Consider the following 23,220-nt stretch of genomic DNA (forward strand, 5'->3'; position numbering starts at 1 on the left):
CTATTCCATTAAAAAAAATCATTTTTGAGGAAGGAAGGAGGGAAAATCTGAGAAAAGGATTCCAAAAGTTCTTTTCCCAGCAGATATACATTAGCTATTTATTTGCAAAGTAACCTTGAATGGACCCCTGTGGTATCACAACTACAATCACTTGCACAGCTCCTGATACCACATAAAAGCAGGTACACAGAGGCCAATGGTGACATGGCCACCTGATGCCAAGGCAGGAATCCCCTGGCTCCTTTGGGCTGTCCTGAATTAGGAATGTGGTAACTAATCAAGGAAAAGGTCATCTACAAAAACAGGCCAATTAATTGGCATTTGTTGTTTGTCTGGTAACCTTTTTTCAAGGCTTAGTCTGAGGAGCCCTGAGATAAAATATCAAAGGACCTAAACTTTCCATTTCTACAGTTCCCTGGAAATGTCAATGGCTAATAAATGTCACCAGACATTTAACTACTGATGAGGGCTTTTGCTTGCCATGCATTTTGGGGTACACCTGCAACAGCCATTTGTGTTAGGCATCTTTAGCTTCTCTGATTTTAAAGAGGAATCAACATTCCAAACCTCATGTACTTATGCACCCACCCAGTGAGGAAGCAATGACAGCCCATGACAGCTGCAAACAAACAAAACTTCAGTACAGAAATCCACAAGAGGCAAAAAACAGCCCAGATGTCTCTCACCTGATTTTTAACTCTTATCATACAAGTAATCTCAGAGCAATCCTGAAGATGAATCTTTTGAGGTGTACTTGAAAGGTCTTTGGTGTTCCAAATGTACAGGTCACTACTCCCGGAGTAAGAGGCCCACACTTCATCTCTCTAAAGCACAGAAAGATACATTTCAGCACTGCTGACAGAAAATGTATCAAAATAAGCAGGGCTTGTAATGCCATATGGCCCTGACTCCATTAAACTGTATCACCAAAGTGCAATACCTCTGGAAAGAGCTGGAAGCCAAGGAAAGAGGAACACACATCCTTCAGGTGCTGCTCGATTTTCATCTGCAGTCGAAACTCCTGAGTTGTCACTACAAGAATGCAACTCCTGGTACCTTCAATATTAAAGATATAGAGTTAGTAACAGGTGCCCACTTCTTCCATCTCTACAAAACATGGATGAAAAAAGCAAAAAAAATTGGGACATCCAACAACTGTCTTGTTTCTTTATGTGAAGATAATTTTTGTAATTATTACAATTTGAGGAAGGGACTTACAGCACCACAATTGGTCATTGTGAAGCTTCATGGAGGTGAGATTTTGGCAGGGCAGCTGACAGACACGGTTCACTTTGAGAGTGCTGATGTTCCAAGCAATCACCATTCCATCTAAACTGCTGGAATATGCTTCACTGTTGGCACAGATTAAAAAAATGAAGAAGTATAGTGTGCACTCATGTTCAGAAAAGAGTGCACACACAAAAGAGACTTACTTGCAAAATAACCAATTTTACAGTAATCCAAATTAATGTTCATTTTAAATTATCTTCAGTATTATCCTTTACAAACTCTGTATCAACTAGAAATACTGCAGGCTAACTCAGAGCTCAGTGAATGAGAGCACATTACATCTGCATGAGGAGTAGAGCACAACAAAACATTCCCTATAATGCCTTTTTCTCTTGAGTTAGAACAAAAATATCTCTAACTGTTCTTATTTGTTACTGTACCTGAGAAAACAAATTATACCATCTCTTTTCTTTTTACCTTTAACATTTGTTGTTTTAGAACGAGCAAAGCTTTTTCAGAAGGTTCCAACAACACTTAAATTCTTCCTGAAACCCAGTCACACCTGCTGCACCACTGGCAGACCTACTGACCCTGGAGCTGCTTTTCCCATGGGAAAACAGCAGGTTAAGACCTTCAGCCAACACTCTTCCCAGTGCTACCAAAAGATCAAAAGTATTTTGCCTGAACAGAACAATAAATGTATTATATTTTTATAAACAGGCAGGAAAAACCCAGAAAAACCCAAAACCCCATGTTTTGCTATAAACATGATGTGCTCAAAGCAAAAGTGAAGTGGTATTTAAGCTGCATCTGTACCAGTTCTTCACTGGATGCTGCCAGTTCCTGGCTGTTCTCACCCTCATCCAAAAGAGCATTCACTCCTTTATCCTCTTTGTTCCAAACAGCACAGTGCTCTTTATTTAAAAAGGAAATTCTCAGTTGATATATACAATATGGGAGCTACAAAAATGAGCTAAATGAAGACCTTATTAGCAGGATAAACCCTCCCATTTAAAACAAATTCTTTCAAAATCTAGGAAAATCAAATTAGATCTACCTGGATGTTCCATTCTTCTTCTCCACGATGATGTCTGTGACATCAGAGCGATGATCATTCAGTTGTTTGTTACAGGACATACTGTGGGTGTTGATGATGTAAATAATGGAGTCCTGAGAACCAATCCACACTTGACTCTGTTCCACCATGACCATGCAAGTCTGGGGAGAAAAAGCTCAGGGTTGAATAAAGCCTAGGAGAGAAATCAGCCTTTAATGTGACATGGAAAAGGCTGTGTTCAGATAATCACTGTAGGAGATGCAGACTTGGCTCTCCAGTGTTCTATCCTTTGCTCTGCTCTATAAATAATGAGAACAGATCTCTTTGCAAAGTTTATCCTTCAGTAAATAGGATTAATAATTTATCTTAGGGACTGACTAAAGGTGTGCTTCCTGGCCCAAACAAAATAGAAGTTACAGAGAGTATCGGGGGAACTGGAGAGGTTTGTGTGCTCCTTTCCTCTGGATTGGAAGCCAACCAAACTGTCCAATATATCCACACTCCCTAGTTCAGCTAAAAGTAGTTTTTAAGAAAATACTGTCTCCTGTGCTGTCTCTGGAATGTCCTTCTCCTCCATCACACTCTCTTCATTTACCTCCCTCCAGCTATCACTTGCAATTTTTTAAAATCTTCTTTTAAGTATCTGACTCTTCTGGAATTCCATCATTCCTCCACCCAGCTCTTCACCATCAGCTTTACCCTTCCCTTTCTGACTCTCTCCCACTCATCCACAGCAATCTCTTTTATCTTTCACACAAGTGACAAGTTCAATCCCTTTTCCTGTGTGTTCTCCCTACTGTGTGTTTTTCACCCAGGTTGCATGCCTGGTTCAGATTCCCTTTCCACAGAGAGAGTTACTCTTTCAGGAGGTCTTTGACAAACCACTCCCTTTCACCTGCTGGTTCAGACACTTTCTTTCAGAGCTCTCTCTCTCTCAAGAGCATCCACCTGCTTTCCTTACACCTCTTCCCAATCTCCAGTTCTTCAGTATGGGTGAATTTTTATCTGTTCCAAGAGATTCCCCTTCTCTTTGGGTTAATTGTCTTTTATTCTTTCTCTTCAACTGTTTCAACCCTGCTTACTGCCCCAAGAATCCATCAGGATCTCCCAAACCCAATCCATCATTTCTCACCACATTGACTTGCTTTATTATTAATCCATTTAGACTCCTTTCTGCTTTTCTCAAAAATCTCCACATTTCCAGGTTAACTGAAGGCCAAAGAACTCAACAACTTTTAAGGAATGATGTGATTTGGGGTTGCAGCAACAAAAGCACAGCCAGCTGCAGCAGGAGCTGGGATCCTGTGCCAGTCTCACCAGTTTAGAGCGGCCCATTTTGAAGCAGTGTTGCTGGATGGACCAGGTAGAGGCATCAAAGACCACAACCTTCCCCTCATTTAAAGCACACCAGAGTTTTGGATGAGCATTGTCCAGTCTTTCTGAAGGGTCAAGATGCCCTAGAAATAAAGCAGAGAAGAGGAGAGAAGTCAAAGAAAACATTGTATTTTTGGAGACTTGTGGGAAAGCCACTATTAAGCAGTGCAGGTTTGTAATGAAATGCATCTTCTGGAGTTTGGATCATCAGTTATTGACTGGCACAGCTGTCACAAGGCATTGTGCTTGTTAGCATCTGTTTGCTGAGTTAACCCAGTGATTTAATCTCACACTCCAAGGATACTCAGAGCAGAGATAATCTCTTTCATTGATGGCTAAGAGCTGAGCTCACTGAGATTGCAGCAAGGCTTTTAAACCCTATAAATACAACTAATAAATTCACTCACTCTTGTCTACTCCATCAAAGCCTCTCTTATTATGAAGAAAGAAAGAAAAGCATCACTGAAACCAACACCCTCCACAATGTTCTTTGCATTGTGGTTCAAACTAATCCCCCCAGGACTCTAGTGAAAAATAAAAACCTAACAATGAATATTGATCAATGGGGGAGCATCATCCATCCATCCATCCATCCATCCATCCATCCATCTGGCTCAGTAAGTGAGCCAGAAATCTTAATGAGAAATCAGCCCATTAGCACAGAATTGAAGTCTGTGATAAGGGACATGTGCAGAGAAAGGCAAATTAAGACAGTGAAAACTATGCCTTGGAGTATCTTAATGTGCAACATTACTGTTCTTTTTAAATTATTTTTTCTGGTTTAGTATTCAACACACAACCAATCCATGTCAGAATGTGAACACATCAGGCAGGCATAATACCAGGTGTTCTGAGATAATGTGCTTTATAGGCTAATTAAAGCTGGGCCAACCTAAAGAGAGCAACACATCACCTTACCTGGAGTATAAAGCAAGACATCTATTGCCTGTGGAAATGTCTCACAAGCTGAGGGGTTGATCTTGTGCTTTAGTGTCTCTGAAGTTGTTTTGGGGACCATCATAGGCACTAAAATAGATTTTTAGAAGGTAATGAAGTGCACATTTAAGCCTAAAACAGAACTCCAATTCTTATGAGATGTCAATTCTACACCATTCATTTACATTTCTCACTTTTCTTTCCCTCTAGCTTTAGCTGAGAGCCCAAATACCATTTGTATGAATTCTGGTAGCAGAGACATCCACCACCCAAGGAGGCTAAAAATCCAAGACAAAAACATAGCATCCAAGATGGAGACAGAAGCAAAAACCAAAACCAAACAAAACAAAAAGAAAAAAAAAAGGGAGGAATAAAAAAAAAACCAAAAAAACCCCTCCAAACTTTCTACTTACTATTAAATAAATTGCATTTGTGAAAGTGCAATCAGGCTAATGTCTTTCTGTATTTCTACACATAACTAGTTTGAAAATATACACACTGAAAGAGCAGAAATACACAGAAATACACACTGAAAAGAGCAGAAAGAGATGATGCAACACCAACAGGCTTTGCAGCATTGCTGTGACTGACCTTCATTTTTCATCCTGTCAAAATAAGACAGTTTAGAGGCTGCATAGATGCTTTTGGAGGACTGCAGGGCACCAACCACAGCATCCATCAGGAGAACATTTGTCAGTGCTTGCTGGATATACTGAGGATCCTAAAAACAGAAGTCTTACTGTAGTTTATCTGTTGCTCATTATTCTTACAAGACGCCATGTTCCAAATCACAACACATGCCATGCTTAGCACAAGCACCAGGCAGGAATGCAGCACAATTCCTGCCACTTGCTGGCAGATCCCACTCCCACACCCCATGTTCCAAGCCAGGAGCAGGGAGTCAGAAGCCAGTGTTATTACAGGAATGCTTCAGATCTGACAACCTTGATATGCAAACAAAAACAAAAAGCAGACATAAGATGGATACCCATTCCCAAGCTGGATCTTTCTTCATGGGAGAGAAGCACCATAAAATTCTAAGATTGGTGCATTAATTATTTAAAACAGAGACAGACAGCATATTCTTCATATTATTTGGTTACAAATTCCCATATTTATACCTTGTGATCATATGCCATTTTCTTTCCAGCCCACATTTCTTTCACTATCAGGTGCCAGAGATCACACTCAGTTTTAAGGTTGGCTTCAAAGACTTCTTTTTTAGATAATGTTTTAATCCTCAGAGTAGGTATTCTCAAAAGAAGGAAAGCTACAGTTGTGCTCTTAACTTCCTGGAAAGTTACAGGAAAGAGAAAACAAAGAGAATGTACCCAAATAACAGATGATTCAGCACTCAGCCCACAGGGCAGCTTTGTCTAATTACAGCTAATTATTTCAGTTGTCCATACACCCAATTAAGCAGAGCTGGATTTATGAAAATAAATATAAACATCATCATACAGCCTTGGCTCCACAGTGGATATAAGCTGACCCACTGATACCTCAGCCACATGAGCACATTTAATGCTCATGTTATTAAACTTATCTACTCTATATCCATTTCTCTCTCAAGAGGGTATAACCTCTTGATTTTCAGTCATGAAATTTTTGGTCCAAACCCCCAGAATTTTACCTGATCACTCTCATAGTGACTTCAGCACTGTTTCCTATTCTCCTTAGTGAAACTTTATTCTGCAGCTCACTCTCAGAATGGAACATAACCTATCTCCCCAGGCATGCCAGAGGAGAGGAAGTTGATGCTCACCTCTATATCCCTGAAAGCAGCAATTGGGACATAGCCAGGCCGGCCTCCCTCGGTCAGCAGGAACAGGCGCTTCTGGGTCAGAGCTATTTTCCCCACACCATAGTTGGTTTTAACTGAGCAGGATAACTTGTACACACATTCATTTTTATCTAGATGCTCAATTACTGCTGGTGGCAGATTCACCTCTTGAGCTTCTGCTTCAGTTTCTTTCCAGTAGTTGTAGAAATCTCGGAATGTTTCAGGATCAATTTGTTTCTGCTGTCCTAAAAGAATTTTAAAACCCCTTTAGTGTGAGAAACTATTACACAGATTTGTACAGGAAGATGGGTTTAGAAAGACAGTAACTGTCAAATTGTGCCTCTTTATTGTGCCTGTAAGTATAGACGTTGAGGTATCCCCCACCAAGGTACAACCATCCCTCCCTGACTAAAATGTGTGACTGAAGTCACTCGAGCTCCACCTAAACATAAAGGAATGGTATAAAAGTGAGTTAAGAATGGGGAGAAGTTAGAGAACACTCCATATGAATTCTGAGATCGGTCAACAGGCTGAACCTGTCTTCTCCCCTACAGGATCACCTGCTGGGTAACAATCATACTCTAGGCACACTGAATTATTATTTCCAGCTGGCTCTTACTAGGGATTAGAGCTTGCCCATATAAAGCTTTGAATTAATATATTGCTTTAAATGTATTTTTGCAGTCAAATATTACAACCAGCAATTCTCAGACTTTAACCTCTGATAATTTTACTAATAAAGAGTGTTCTTTAAGCTGTTAATGTGAGTCCTGGAAGGGTGCTGGCAGTGGGTAAAGGGCACCCAGGAGGGGTCTCTCTGTTTGGCTGGGGATCCTCCTCCATGCAGCAGCTGCTCAGTGAAGGGTTTCCACAATGGAACACTGACAGCCTGGTCAGGCACAAGGGGCTCAGCTCTCCCAGGGCACTGACAGACCAACCAGCACTAAGAGTTTGAGTAAATCTCCCTTTTTCATGTGACAATGCTTAATAATAACCAAAAAAACTCCAACAACCTCATACTCACCTACTGTCAGTGCATCGAATAACCGGTGGATCGTATCTATATCCCTGACAATCCCAGACTCCTGAATTCTCTTCACAAAATCATCCAGCTGCATGTGTGTTTTTGGCAATTCAAAATTTTTGACGTGGTCATCCATTTTCAGAACTTCCCTTTGCTTTTCCATCACTCGACTGATCAACCTCTTGAGCTCAGGTTTGCGGTCTGCCTGCAAGCGCTCCGAGCGAGGCAGGCTCTCCACTATTTTTCTTACAAGATCAGTAGGGAAAATTCTTAAGTCTGTTTTTTCTAGGTTCTGAAAGTCAGAAAGTGCATTTAGTAGTTTTCCTTGCATCAAGCTAACAAGGCCCCGCAGGTAGAAGTACCTTGCCAGCAAGGCGGAGTTCTCGGGGGGTAAGGCACTGATAGCTTTGCTGAGGTGGTTGAAGAAGTCTGTGTAGTAGGAGTGAACACACTGGAACAGCAGAGGAAAGTGAATTTCAGGGATTTTGAATGTGGTGATGGATTTGGAGGGTGTTCTCATAGCTAGAAACAAACACCAAGAAAGCACAGTGATCAGGGAAAGGAGCAGATTGTAAATATCTTCATAATCAGCAGTACTACAAACCACAAACAGAATCCCCATCACAGCAATTACAAGAAACAGGAAAGATTACAGCTGTGCTAGGGACACAAACACATTTCTGTATCTATTTCCCCTATTATGAGAATATTCCCTCATCAGATAACATCAATTCTGGAAAAGTTAAAGAAAAAAGGAAAAAAAAAAAACCCTCATGGAGTTCTTTCTAAACCATGATAAGCTTAAGCCTGTGTTTAAATTAAAGGTAGTTGAGAACTGGACATAAGGTGGGTGAGGACTCAGAAATCAATTCTCCAATATCAATCCCACTGGGACCAATCACTCTTTTGTGTTCCAGCAAAACTTGCAGCAGGATACTTGTGACTTCACAAGCCAGGGGAAGCACAGACAGGCTCCAGCTCAAAGTGACTTGGCCCATCATTTCTTCCCAGTGGCTGACAGTGTTTGTGTGACAATTACAGAATCACAGAATAATGAGGTTGGAAGAGACCTCTAAGATCAAGTCCAACCTATGCCCTAACACCTCAACTAGACTAGAGCACCAAGTGCCATGTCCAGTCTTTCTTTAAACACATCCAGAGATGGTGATTCTACCACCTCCCTGGGAGGAGCATTCCAGTACTTTATTATTCTTTTGGTGAAAAATTTCTTCCTAATATCCAACCTAGACCTTCCCTGACATAGCTTGAGACTGTGTGCTCTGGTTCTGTCAGTGCTGCCTGGTGGAGGAGACCGACCCCACTTGTCTACAGCCTCCCTTCAGGAAGTTGTAGATAACAATAAGGTCACCTCTGAGCCTCCTCTTCTCCAGGCTAAACAGCCCCAGCTCCTTCAAACCTTCCTCAAACTACTCAGTGATGTCACCCCAAAAGACAACAGCAGAGTCTTTGTCCATCCCAGTGTTCCCTTACCAACAGCTCTCTCCACTTTTCGAAGTGAGGAGTTCCTGGAGGGCCCCTCTGGCAGTTTGATGTCCTGCAGGTTGGGCATGCTGATCACCATGCGCCGGCTGGCCTTGCGCGCCGCGCTCACGCGCTTGGAGGCCATTTTCTCTATGGTCAGCCTTCTGGGGGAGGGAAACATCAAATCTAACCTGAGGGAAATAGAAACAACACATCACTAGGTTCAGAACTCACACATAGACACTGAATTACTGCGTGGTTTTTTTTTTTCTTTTTTGTATAATAGTATTAAAACTACAATTTCAAGAGCCGTTCATGTAACCCTTTAACAACAATCATAATTAAATGAGTTAGCAATTAATCATAATCTTAGATATAGATGATGACATACCAATAGAGACAAAAGGACTTTGATCACTGATACCACCAGAAGATTCAAAACCAAAATAAGAAATGAGAAAACTCTACCTGTCCTCTTCAGACTGGGTACTCAAGTCAAGGCGAGCAAAAGCATCCATCTTTCTGTTCAGACGAGCTTTAAGGAAAGAGTGGAACATGTAGGTCTCTAAAACCTGTGAGACACAAAGGAGTTAACTGTGGATCATTTATAAAATTTCATTTTTATTAGCATGTCTTGCTCATTTTTATTACCTTTACACATGCAAAACTGAGACATTCCAATTTAGCAATCACAAAAATGAAAAGATTGGAAACTTCAATAGAAAACTAATTAGGTTTCTATTCACCTTCTGGACTTTGATGATATTTGCTTAGTGGCAAACAGTCTCAGCCCTCCAAGAGGTGAAACCAAACAAAAATGAGAAATACTGAGCAAAACAGAGCTACAAGTTTATTATTATCTTTTCTACTTAAGCCAAGTGCTGATAGTACTGTCTATGGTTTGGAGTAAGAATTTGGGGGCACCCTAAATTAACATTATGTCATCATACTGAAAACACAAGTGAATCATCTTTTCTTCTAGTAACCCCAAAAATTGTTCCCTGCTCAGGTAATTATTGTGATGTCATCTAGAAATAACTTTCTAAAAAGCTCAAATTGCTACTTTTAGGATAGAGGACACAACAAAAAACACCACGTGTGGATTAAAAAGAGGGAAAGCCACCACCTCTCATCACTGCACAGTTAAACAAGATGAAATCTGGGATTTGACGCAATACAACACGTCTATGATACAAATGTTCAAATGCCTCTTACTAATCCACTTGCAATGCACAATGTAAAACAGCAGCTCCAAAAGCACTAGCATTCCCAATTTCCAGTATTCCTCCAGTAGGTGGCACAGTTTGCCAGCAATTCTATGTCCAGGAGATTCCAAATATTAGTCCTTTCTAGTGGATTTTTTTTTAGTTTTTTTAATATAATTCCAGACACCACTAGTAACTACTCCATAGTGTGTTATTTTCTAAGATTTACCTGAAAGCAAACCTGCCACTTTGCTATTTGGTATTTAAGTGAGTCAGCTGCTCAAAGCTCTTCTTAAATATGTACATCTGAGTTTTTAACTAATATTAAATTTCAATTCATAAAATTGCCACCATTTCATTTATAATATTAGAAATTGCTGCTGAAAATATTTTAATTATTTCTATTAATCTGAAATCCTGGTCAAAAGATTTCCAATCAATTTCTCTCCTGAGGATATATTAAGATTTTCCTTTTAGTCTGTTTATTTTTAAGAATGTTTGCACATTGCAACAATATTCCATTGGAATGTTTATCTAAGAAACACTGTTTCTCATGTAGGATTTATTACTTCAAATTTCCAGATATTGGCATTAATCCTAAAATACAAATTTATTAAGAGCAGATAATCACAGCACTGTATTTACCTTTTTGTAGAATGGCTGGTCTCCAACTGCCCTTGTTTTCAGAAATTCTTCACTGTTAAACACTCTGTGTTCATAATTTAGGTGGTCTTTTACCTCCCTGGAGACAAAAATAAATAAATAGATAAATCTGCTTGGAGATTTGTAAGCAAGTCATACTTTTGAAATAGCAGCAGCCCACTGGTACTACTAGAAATGTGCTGCAGCATCAGAAGACAAAATAGAAATGTGCTGTAGTATTAGAAGGCAAAGCCAGTTTTAATGAACAAGTGTGTGTTACTGAATCATAGAAAAAAGATTTCAAATTCTTACAAGTAGGGTAGTTATCTGCTGCCAAACTCACATACACTGTAAGACTTAGCAAACCATGAAGGAGAATCTGTGTAAATCATGATTTAGGCTCCAATCCTGGATTTCCATTTACATACACAGTTCCTGAATCACACACAACCCACTGGAGCACTACAGACAAGTGCACCTATCATGGGCAATTTGAAAGATGTGACCTGACCTCCCATCACATTGCATCTGTAACAGGGACATGAAAAACAGGGTTCTTACTACATCTTGTCAAAGTTTATCCAACCATCTGGGGTCAGGAAAAGGTGTGGTCAATAAAAGTACATAGTTCTATGTGATTCTGTGCAATTTAGCACTGTCTGCTTTAAACATGGAACCTCCACACACAAAATCACTGCAATGCTTTGCTGAAGACAGAACAACTGCATCAGAAAGTTACTTTCCTTCAGTCCTGGATGCTGGCAGAGTTAGGAGATAGAAGAAACAAGGCTGAAAAAAAAGAACAAAGAAAAAGTTTGAAGGAAAGGAAAAAGAAAGCAAAAGAATCAACTCCTTTGTGATACATACTATCTCTTAGAGAGCAAAGCATCTGTTCATTTTATGCAGCCAAATGTTCAGTGCATTAAAGAGTTCAAGCTGTTATGAGCAAAAATGCATTTGTCCTCATCTTTGTCTAGAATTATTGTTGCCAAACACTGAAATCCACAAAATCCCACAGTGGAAATAAATGCATTTCAGTTTCCATAATCAGCTGTCTGTAAAGACTGTTCTATTCCCCACACCCAGCAGCGACTGTCCTTCTTGGAGGGTCCAGACACCTGCAGGAACTCTCCTTAAGCTGATCCAATAACAGACACCTGGTATTTGGACTCTAAATTAACCCAGCTCCTTCTGACTGAAAGTGTCAAGGAGAATTCCCATGAGCAATTCAGTAGCTGATCCAAAGGGAGGAACCACCTCCAGCAAGAGGCCACATCATGGTTAAAATGCCAGTCCCAAACACAGCCAGTACCCCACATTTCTGACCACAGAATTACGGACTACCCTGAGCAGGAAGGGACCTACAAGGATCATTGAGTCCAGCTCCTGGCCAATTGTCCCCTCTTGTGCCAAAACTTTGCCCTTGAGCTTAAACAGCTCCTCCTTCACTCTCAGGTGCTGCATTCTTCAGGCATCTCATCCATTCTCAGCCCAAACACACCCAGGTGTTCTGAACTCTTGTTCTGCTTTCAGCTCTTCTACCCTGTCCTGGTTTGAATTCATGTGCCTCTAACAGGAGGGACCAAAACTTCACTGATATCCCTGTTGGACCCTAAGCTTTTCCAAGAACTGAACTCCTCTTCCTGAAATCTTCCTTCAAAAGACAAGCTCAAAAGCAGAAGAGTTTTATGTAAGATATTTGAGCAATGTATATATACATCAAAACATCAATGACTTTTATTCCATCAGGCTACAGAACTTCCTTCCCATATTCCCTAACAAAACCTAAGATCTACAAAATATCTATAAAGTAAGATAAAATGAGAATATTTTCACTTTATGCCTCAAGTGCCTTAACCAGTACCACATGCTCTTATTATAGAAAATATTATACCCACTTACCTGAAGATATTAACAATTAGCTGCAACATGGTTTGCTGCACATCCATGTTCAGTTTCTGCTGCCAAGCCCTCCTGCGGGTCTGGAGCTCCCCAAGGTCTGTGCAGGCTCGGAGATGGCAGAGCTCCAGATCAAAGTGCAGCTGCAGACCCTCCACTCTACACACAGAACAAAACTATTAACTTACATCCTAACACCAACTATGTTTTCATACATTAAAAAAAAAAAAAGTGATTTAGGCCCATGCATCTCACAGCTAGAGAAGTGCAAGATTGATTTACAAGTGCTGACAAGCTAACAAGATTCCAGGGAGCCCCACTCAATTAAATTACAGTGCACTCAGTCTTCTTTGTAAAGTTCAGAGTATAATGTGCATCAATAATAAAAAGAAACAAGCATTCCAGTTGTTGCAAAATAATTTGACTGCTTAAAGCCACTTCTATACTAATTAATTGAAATTTTCAATTTGCCCTTTTCTAAAATACAGCGGGGTTTATATGAACAAAATAATATTATAATAATAAATAATACAAAATTTAAAATTTGGAGCATCAAGCATGGTTTATGCACTAAGATAGACATGTCTTCAAGATCTTGTCACCTTTTTATGAAAGTTTCTGCTGCTTGTGCTGGAACATCTGGAATCTCAAGTTCCTCTTCAACCATTTTTGAATGTGAAATATCTCCATTATCTATATTAATTAGAATTAAATCTTCACCTTCCTTTTAACAAAAAAAAAAAAATAGAATGACTGTATGTTTATTGTAAAAATATTTACTTCTCATTTACATACTTCTCAGATAATTAATTTCATCAAGGAGGTAAACCAGAAAAGGACTGAAATTTTTTCCACGAGTAGAAAATTGTACAGATAACTGAACAACTACATTCAAGAAAAAGAAATGCAATTGCCTTAACAGATGTTAATCCCAGTACATAAAACACTTGGTAATCTAATATTCCCTAATATGGAAGGGGACAAATGCACTGCAAGTAAAAATCAAGAGTGGCAATGGTGTGAAACATACCGTGCTCACTTCATCAAAATGATCAACATGGCATCCCATGAGGAAAGATGTTGGAGCCATCACAAAATCCAGCATTTGCCTGGACAGGATGGGCACAAAAGTGTGCTGCCACTGAAGGGGGTGCAGGTACAGCATAAAGCATTCAGCAATGAGTGTCAGCAGAGCCCAGTCAGAAGAGAAGAAAACAATTCTCTGCTCAGTCAAAATACAGGTCATGATCTGGAAAACAAAGCCAGAATGTTAAATGTTTGCAAAGAGGTATCTAGAACACACTAGAGTATTTCATCTGTTTGTGAGAATTTTGAGGTTGACTCTCATTCTTAGTAATTACCTTACAGAGTTATAAAATGAAATAATGCCCATTTTAAGATGCATCAGCTGCAGCATTTTGGATTTGAGATAGTTTTATTCATAACATGCACATGTGGGCAAAACCCAAAAAAAATTAAGGCAGAACTGCCAACTCTCATGACTGAGGAGGTTTCTTAGAGAAAATGGTTCAGACAAAACTGATGACCTTAAACAACCTAATTTAACATCACAGGTGGCATTTGAGCAGGGAATTGGATCAGGAAACCTACAAAGGACACTCCAGCTTACACTATTGTAAGGCTCTGTGAAGCACTGAAAAAAATTCTTTGCAAATAGCTTTTTGCATTTTGTATTTCCACACCATTTACATCTTATTTGTATGAGAGTGCCAATTGTCATCAATCCTTCCCACAGGCCCCTTTCTTAAACATGAAAAAGTTACTATAAATCTTGTAGAAATGCATGTAGTGAAAATTCAAAATAAAATCTGTCAATTGGCTTGGGTAGTTACATTTTAAAATATATTCTGAAGAAATTTAACACCAATTTCTAGACCACAGGCAAGAAATGTAATATCCCTTAATCTAATCAGGTCCATCAATAACAAAATATCTTAAGAACAAATATAGTTTATTTTGCCATAGCTCTAATATTCAGAACTAAGACTATTCTGAATTTCTGGATTTATAAAGTTTTTTGAGTAAATAAACATCTTGATTTTTCCCTGAACTACAGATTACCAATACTGTCAATCTCTAAAACATTTAAAAGTATGAATTAGTTTTACCTGCAGCACCTGCTCTGGCTTGAAACACAGCAATGGAAGATGGAGATCCAAGTCAATAATTGGACTGTCTGGATCCTCTCGCGAAGGAATTATTATTTGAAGTGGTTTCATATGAAATACCTGTAATAACAGATGGTTTCTGTTTACTCCTTAATGAAAATGTTCCCACAGTACATTTAATTCAGGATTTTAGTTACATCTACAAAATACTAACTTGAATTGAGAGCAAAAAGACAGGTATTTGAATACTGCAGAAAAGTAAAATAAAAAGAGAGGGAAATATTAAGATGTAATGAGTAGTTTGAAAGATTAATATGTACTTGTCTCCTCTTATTCTCATAGGGTGATTGGCCAGTAAATTTTTTTAAAAACATCTTCTAACAGAATTAAATTTGCTTTATTATAAGCATAACAAAATAATTGAATTTATATTTGCAGATACAACTGGGAAACCAAAACTGTTGATAAAATTCATACAGGAAACAGAAAAAAAAATATGAACAAAATAACAAAATAAGTGAGCATAAGTTGTCATGCTAAGAAAATAAAACAAGCCCAAAGGAATGAGGTCTCTCAGAGTTTCAGATACTTCAGCTCAGATCTCTGGGGGTCAGGTCCTGCACGTGCTGCACATCTCAGCACTCACAGCTGGTTTAGCCAATCACTCAGATATTTTCCAGCTATGCTATTTTTCCTCCCCTCCTCACCCCTCTTCCCAGGGTCAAGGAAAGCAGCTAAGGAAGAGACCTTGGCTGAAGTTCTGCTTCCCCAGAAGCCACTGCAGTAGATAACAGAGTGTGTGCTGAAATCACTGACCCAGCTGACATCTGGCTGGACTTGGGAAGGGTCAGAAAGGAACAAATACACAGCACTGCATACAAATGTTGATGTGAGTTTCCCCTCTCAGCTTGCTCTTATCCAGGCAGCAGCCAACTCAGCATTTCCTCCACTGCACACTGTCCTGCTGCTCCCAGACCTGCCCAGGCATCATCTCACACCACAAACAGTTGGCATGAGCCAAAACCCTCCCAGAGGAATACTGAAAACTAAAGAACATGGCTGGTATGCCAGCACTCCAGCCTGAACCATGGTCACACTGTTATTTTCTCTACTAACAATGCACAGCCTGGTTTTTGAAGCACAGGTATTGACATCAGTTCCACATCACCAAGTAATCTCTGACCTGACACCCATGAATGTCACCCAGTTTATTGAAAACAGCATCTCAGTATCTTAGAAGGCATAATGTTAAAATCATGATGAAATTCAGGAGGAATAATTACCAAGTGGAGCGATCCTGGTGGGGGGCTGGGGATTAAAAACAGCTTTGCTGCAAATTCTTTAATGTGCTCCTCGACATCTAAATCCCTCAAAGGTCGTAGCTGCACTAGTAAGCTGTAATTAAATGATAGGAAATTACTTATCAATAGGAACATGCAAACACAAAAAACTCTTTCTGCTGATAATCTAGAAAAAATTATTAGGAGTAATGAAGCTATTATTTCTGCTAATTAATTTCTAATTTATTAGATTCTTGAGCAGCTTCATTAAATTTTAATGATGCTTCTGTGTCAGAAGCAGAGGTTTTTTTGTACTCCCATGCATAAAATACTGCTGCATTATATCCATCAGGGGACACAGCACAGTGGTTTGATGGCCAAAAGAAACCATGTGTGAGGTGTAGCTACAGCATCTTCTAGAGACTGCTTGAGGAACCAACAGCCACAGCTGCAACACCTGGTGCTCCTCCATCCCCTGCATCAGACACCAGCTCAGAGATGGAAAACAGCACCAGAGGAAAAGAGAGGTTGCAAATTCAAGTTTGACTGCAGAGGAATGTGAAGCAAGAGCCATATTTAGCACAAGGCTTAGGCCTGTATGGACACTGCTCTTTGCTGTCATTCCTGCCCACACAAAGAATAAGAGACATTTATGCAAACCTGCTAAATATTTCTGGTTTTAAACTGCATTATCCTAACAAAGGTCATATGGTTCACATATTACCCCAAATAAATTCTGGAACATTTAAACATACACACAATCAAGACTGAAAACCACTAACTCCCACAGCATTTCTGAAATGTAACAATTACCAAGTTAGGTAGTTGTGGTCACAAAGGGTGTTTTGTTCAATAGAAGATTCACTTGCACGTTGATAGCAAAAACCCCAAATATTTAGAAAATCAGAAATCTAGGCCTGCAATTCTATATATAGAGAAACTAGGAACTGAATATGGTTATCTTCTCCCCGGAGGTTTTACTTCAGTTTGCAGCTTTACTGGTTTCCTGCAGAAGAACACTTGCTCTTCAGGAAGGAAGCAACCGAATAGGTTAAGAGATGAATAAGGATACAGGAAACCTTATTTGTGTACAGCATTTAGATTTCAGAAAAAAAAAAAATCAAAATATATTCTGTCATATAGTACAGCCCTTTCAAATGAAATATTTAAATTCACTGTTTTCCTATTTGAAGACAGCCCTGGACTGTTACATAAATATTCCCTAAAAGTCCATCAGCTCTTCAGGGGGGCAGAGAAAGGGGAATTTAAGAATTATCAAAGAAAACCAGACAGTTGAACCAATAATTTAAACAAATACTCTGTCACAATTAGTAATGCCTCAGATTTGGCCACACACAGTAAGCAGACCTGCCTTTTTTTTTCTTTCCTTTGAGACAAAAAGCTCTTATCAAGACAGTAAATGTCACAGCAGACACAACATGACAGAGAAAGCAGCAGATGCACAGAGAGGACAGTCAGAGCTCCCTGCTCAGGACATGGAGCCCCATCAATGCAGCCTAACAGCAGCTGACAGCTCTGCACTGCAAACGTCTGCAGAAATAAATGAAGTAATCTCTGAAACACTCAAGTGGAGAGCTAAGGAGTTTTTGAACCTTTCATTACTGCTATTAACTGCCCACAGACAGGTGTTTCAGAAAGCAAGAGCAGCTCAGAATGGGCCCTTTGTACTGCCTCAGTGCTGGCAGCTATTTGCACACTCCCACCTTTTCTCAAGGAACACACAGGTTGGAAGATTTAGTGTTTGAATGGAGCCTATTCATCCATCCAAGACAGGAGTTCATCCAGGAGATTACTGCCAGGAGTATTTCACTTTTCATGCAGTATAACAGATTGAGGTAATACTACATGTGCAAAGTGCCAAAACCTCTGAAGTTAAACAGAACCTTTTAAAAAAAATTTAGAATAATCCAACAGCCACCGTGCTGTGAAAACATTTAGGTGCACATCTGCTTGCTCTGGAGAAAGGCAGACACACCCCACACAAAATGTTCTGGATTTGGAAGCAATGAGTGCTAGCAATATGGAAATTAGTTATAAAATTAATAGCACAGAATACCAAGACCTTCATGACTGATGACAGCTTGCAGATTCCCTTGCAGTTCACAGCACCTACCTGGATTTATAGCTTGATGTTGCCTGTGCATCTCAGCTTGGTTCAGTTTTCAGTTGTGATTTCTACTCTGCCACTTGAAAAGGTTTAGGAACCTGGATTTTATCTAGGAATACTTATGTAAAAAAATACTTTTGATGATTGTTCTGACTGAAAACAAGTACCATCTCACCTCTAAGTAATTCTGTGCACTTAGCTACTGAAGAAAATAATCTATGCACAGAATTCTGGAGGAAAAAGAAACCTTTTGCTGCAAAAAATCATCCTGGATGGAAGCAGAATCCCTTTAGATGTTACTTGAACATCAGATCTTCAGGAGCAACAGCATTCTTGCATAGGTATCACAATGAAAAGGCTACACACTGGAAATAGGTGGTTTGAGGTCCACCAGCAAGTGCTTTCAGAACTCCTGCCTGGAGAATGATGAGTCAGTTGAAGCATCCCGCAGAACAGCTCTGCAGCATACCAAGGATACAAGTGTGCTGTTGAAGGTGTTATTATTTGTTAAGTATAAGAGGCACTGCTACCTGAGTACATTCAAGCAACAAAAACACTTAATTAGATAATTCACCCATTGGTCACCTGATGACACACAGTAAGTCCCTTTCTGGTTTACAGAATCACAATGTCAGTGCTTTGTAATGTCCCAAAAAGTCAGAACATCTGCAGCTGTACAGGGCACAACACTCAAATATCTCACAGAGGTCTTGGCTGCAATTGTTTATGTTGCAGCCACACACTCCAGCAGCTGTTTCCATGCCACATGGAAACATTTCAGTAGAACAACCAAAATAAGGAAAACCTGCACCTCTCCACCCCTTCCCTCCCCTCCACCTTAGTGTACTCTGGCATATTGAAACACTTTTCCTAAAAAAAAAAAAAAAAAAAAAAAGCCAAAACACCAAAACCAGAAGGGCAGATATTCTGAAATGAGCCATTAAATATTATAAAGGAAAAGGAAATAAATAAAAAAAAAAACAGAATAAAATTTAATGGAAACCTAATCAGTGGAGCTTCCAGCACCATGGGAAATACCAACTCCAAATTCAGCTCTGTCACTGGCACTCACTCCCCCTCCAGTTACACACACTCCCATCTCACAGATGCAACAGCAAAAAGGGGAAGAGCTGTGCAGCTGTGTGAAAATTCCCCAGTTAAAAGACCAAGACAACACACAAGACTAATGTGGAAGGTTACTGTCCTGTTGAACTTCCCTATAATTATTCACATATTTACAAATCACTCGAAGCTCAGATTGTACAGTACTGATCAACTGAACTCCTCTCAGAAACCAGTACAGACTGAAAAGAGAAATCTGTGGACATTAATGCTTTAAATAGGTGCCAAATCCTACCAGATAAAATCAAGGCAGAGGTGTTTCATTATAATGTTTAAATAGTTTTCAAGTTTAAAATATCCACCCAGAGGCAGAAGCAGATCTAGGGGTTAATTCTATCTGGTTACTGTCTCCTCTAAACAGATACAAGAACTAGAAACACTTTTACAACATCTGGAATTTTCCATGGCTGTCCTGAAGATTTTCCCACTTCTCCCTCAGTGGGCTCTTTTAAAATCCATTTGCTAATTGACTGCTTCTCCCAGCTCAGAGATGTCTCACTTCACAGAAGAAATGACTCTTTATGAATACTCTACATAAACCACTGATGAGCACTGTCAAACTGAATCCATCTCCCACCCAGTGCAAAGCTGGTGTGAGCTGAGCCCTCTCACAGGCTGAGCTGGCAGTGGAAAAGCAGCAGGAATCCACTATAAAAGCTGGATGGAAACAGTAGGCACAGCTGCAGTCACAGCTGGAAGGGTTCCATGTGCAGATTAGCAGCAACTTGAGATTTGAGACTTTTAAAAGGCAGCAGTGAATCAGTTCCTGCACTACCAAGGGCTGATGTAATCCACTTAAATATAAAAGGAGGGGGGAGTGATCTGAGCAGGAAAGGAGAAAGGAAAACAAACATTTCCTTTTTATTTCACTGAACATTTATTTTGATTTCACACTGACCTGTGCACACCCTGTTTCCATTATGCTGAAGTGCCTTGTCCACATTAAACCCCTTCACTAATGCTTTAAAAATGACAGAGCAGAGGTACATGTCCATAAAAGGGCTGCCAGAGTGGCTCATTTCTGACCTCACAGCCTTTTTGAGCCAATGTCTAAAATGCCCAGGAGGAGGGCACTGCTCTGCTCCTCCAGGGCTCTCCTCATGCAGCCCAGGGAAGGAGTCAGTGCTCCAAGATCCAAATCCACAGCACAGGGGAGAGGAGGTGCATGGCTGGGAAAGGAGTGCTCAGGTCTCATTTGGGCTGGAGCCAGGTCAGGGGCTGGGGATGCACCTCAGGTGGCACCCAGGGAGTGTCCCCTGCTCACCTGCTCGGGATATGAGCACCAGCAGAGCACAGGGGAAGGCCCAAGCTCCAACCTGAACCCCAACATCTTTCAGCTTATGTACAAGAAGCAAACACCTGCAGCTGGGTTCAGATTTGACTCTAGAAAGCTTGACGGAAATTTAGTGAAGAAAACTCTTCTATCTTTGGACAACAGGTCTGCAAGTGAAGACACACAGTAATGGCCAATGTACCCAGCCAGGTCCCCTGGTGTGAGAAGGTTTTAATCCAAAATAGATGCAAATAGATCTTAACAATTTAACAATAAAGTAACCTCAAAATAAGAGAGATTACTTAATAACAAGATGGATCCATGTTCACTTACCTTTTACATAATCTACACTGCAGAGTATTTGACTATTTCTAACCAGTGTATCCTAAGAATTTCCCTCCTAGCTCTACAACATCCAAGTAACCACTCCACTCCCTCAAGTGACTTGGATTATTTCCCTAATGTGTCATTAACTGCTTATTAATACATATATTCATGTTCTTATGACATTTATTTGGTGAATTATAAAAAGCCTTTTGTGCTTTGAAAGCAATTTTCATAAGAGTGGAAAAAAACACTCCAAAAAAAAGCCAGTAATATCTGTAAAGTATCCATTCCCTACACATTAGCAAAAACCCCCAAAGAAAATGAAGACAACATCATAACTAATACCCTTGGTATTCAGAATTTGCACTTACTGTCTGGGCTACATTGACATAGCATTTCTTCTTTTCCTCTCCCACAAAACCTTAACATAAAACCAACCACTGCTTTAGCATCACACAGCTCTCCTGGCCACATCAAGCAAATTCAGGTATTAAAAACCTGCAGTCATTTCCAGCAGAAACACACAGGGGAGCAAATCTTACCAAGAGAGACAATCCTTGAGGGCACTAAAATATGGGTATCTGGATATAACACAAACAGCACAGGGTACAAAGCAGGCAGGCACCTTCCCAGTCTGTGCAGATTCCCAAGGGCCCTGCCCATTGAAGGAGGAGGAGCCATCCTGCAAGAAAACTGCACATTAATGACTTTGTGTTAATTATCAAATTATGGCTGATATTTTCTTGAGAACCTGAGAGATGTGATATCCTATTCCCTCTATATTTCAAAGGGATTTTGATGTCTATCTCCCTTTAGGTCTTCAGAAAAATGTCAGCCTACAAAACTTAAACAACATGTATTAAAAACAATTTCAGCACAAAATGTATTTAGAAAGAACATCTTTCATTGTTTGGAAAGAAAAATCTTTACCAAAAAAACATCCAGGGGACAAAGTCTGCTCCTCAATATCCAAATCTCCTAAATGGAATCTGTAGCCATTTTTCCTAATGAAATTTGTTCCAAAGTACTTCATTTAAAATGGCACCATAAAAGTGTGATTTGTCTTGTGCTCCCCCTAACATAAAAATACACCTGTTAACTAATTTGATAAATTAAACCTCACATTATTTTCAAAGTGTTTTGCTTTTATATCTTTTAATAAGTTTTAATAGAAGAATGAGTTAAATCACATACTTGCATTGACTGGTAGTACTGTGCAACAACTCCATATGTTCTGTTACCACAGACATCAGTGAAGACCAGGAAATGGATGTGGTCCTCTTTTAACTCAGAAGTTACATAAAGTCCTCCTGAAATGATGGCAGCAACCATATTTTTAATTATATTTTCAACTACAGTTGTGTGAAAGACAATTCATGACAAATACTGCACATTGCCACTTCATTTCAAGAGAAATGTTTCCTTTCAAGGGATTAAAATGTAATATACAGTCAATTTGAACTAAGGGCTGTTACAGAGGTTGTAAGCTGCACATTACTGAAGAAGCAAAGATGAAATTATTCTGCATTTTCAGAGGCAAAATACAAGAAATGGGTTTAAATCACTTTTTTTCTCAAGATATTAAAATGGTCTGCAATAATGACACACATATTAAAATTTCTCCAATTAAACCTGGAGGAAATATTAACTACTTCAGGCATTTCAATTTGAAAAGTGAGAGAGTACTGTGCCATTTTGGGGTGAAAAATAATTTTTCAAGTGTGTGCATGTTTGCACTTCGCTCAAACCAAGATTTACCAACAAAGGCTAAAAAATAAGAGCTGAACTATGGGTCAAGTAATATTTACATTAAAACAATTCTCAACAAGAAGTGTGAACCCTCACGTACCTGGGAAGCAGAGCTGTGGCAGAGCAATGAGATCAATGTCCTTTGGAACTGTCACATCCTCTGTGTCAGGTGCTTTCTGCTCCCCATTGAGGCTCTTGACATTTTCAACCTTGGGTCTCTCTTTTTTCTTTCGGAAGGAGCGGCGTTTGCTTTTATTCAAGTGATTGCCAGCATGAATCATCTGAACATCATCTCTGCTGATAAAGGGAGGCACAAATACTGACAGAACTTCTGGATCAAGGGGAGGAGGGTTTCTGAGTCTTCTTTGAGTGCCCTATAGAAAAAAAAATAACAAACTCTGAGATGACACTCATCCTGATATGTGGGGGTTTTTTCATAATTTTTAATCTTGGTTTTCTTCTACCCCTAAAATTGTGGGTTTCAAATGTATTTTTCTGCTTCCTAAAGAATTGATTTTTAGTTTTAAGTTTTTGTTTTATGCATGTTAATGCAAGGAATCCTTCATCATTCAAAGAGTTC

General features: G+C 39.6%; 1 protein-coding gene across 1 annotated transcript in view; it reads right to left on the minus strand.

Annotated features, from left to right (window-relative positions):
• DENND3 (DENN domain containing 3) overlaps positions 1-23,220 on the minus strand; it is a 30,919-nt gene that overhangs the window by 1,961 nt on the left and 5,738 nt on the right. Inside the window, exons 2-22 of the mRNA XM_054269550.1 lie at positions 22,741-23,014; positions 22,086-22,201; positions 21,434-21,573; positions 16,045-16,156; positions 14,762-14,881; positions 13,663-13,881; positions 13,235-13,356; positions 12,636-12,791; positions 10,737-10,833; positions 9,355-9,458; positions 8,896-9,077; positions 7,405-7,926; positions 6,363-6,625; positions 5,719-5,889; positions 5,189-5,318; positions 4,580-4,687; positions 3,605-3,744; positions 2,288-2,448; positions 1,219-1,352; positions 941-1,056; positions 687-824 (exon numbers count right to left, since the gene is read on the minus strand). Of these exons, the coding sequence (XP_054125525.1) occupies positions 687-824; positions 941-1,056; positions 1,219-1,352; positions 2,288-2,448; positions 3,605-3,744; positions 4,580-4,687; positions 5,189-5,318; positions 5,719-5,889; positions 6,363-6,625; positions 7,405-7,926; positions 8,896-9,077; positions 9,355-9,458; positions 10,737-10,833; positions 12,636-12,791; positions 13,235-13,356; positions 13,663-13,881; positions 14,762-14,881; positions 16,045-16,156; positions 21,434-21,573; positions 22,086-22,201; positions 22,741-23,014 (3,525 nt within the window). The remainder of the gene's footprint in view (positions 1-686; positions 825-940; positions 1,057-1,218; positions 1,353-2,287; positions 2,449-3,604; positions 3,745-4,579; positions 4,688-5,188; positions 5,319-5,718; positions 5,890-6,362; positions 6,626-7,404; positions 7,927-8,895; positions 9,078-9,354; positions 9,459-10,736; positions 10,834-12,635; positions 12,792-13,234; positions 13,357-13,662; positions 13,882-14,761; positions 14,882-16,044; positions 16,157-21,433; positions 21,574-22,085; positions 22,202-22,740; positions 23,015-23,220) is intronic.

The sequence above is a fragment of the Melozone crissalis genome, unplaced genomic scaffold (assembly GCF_028551555.1).
Source record: "Melozone crissalis strain CALT ecotype California unplaced genomic scaffold, PUWL_Pcris_2 ptg000002l_1, whole genome shotgun sequence".
Classification (NCBI taxonomy): domain Eukaryota; kingdom Metazoa; phylum Chordata; class Aves; order Passeriformes; family Passerellidae; genus Melozone; species Melozone crissalis.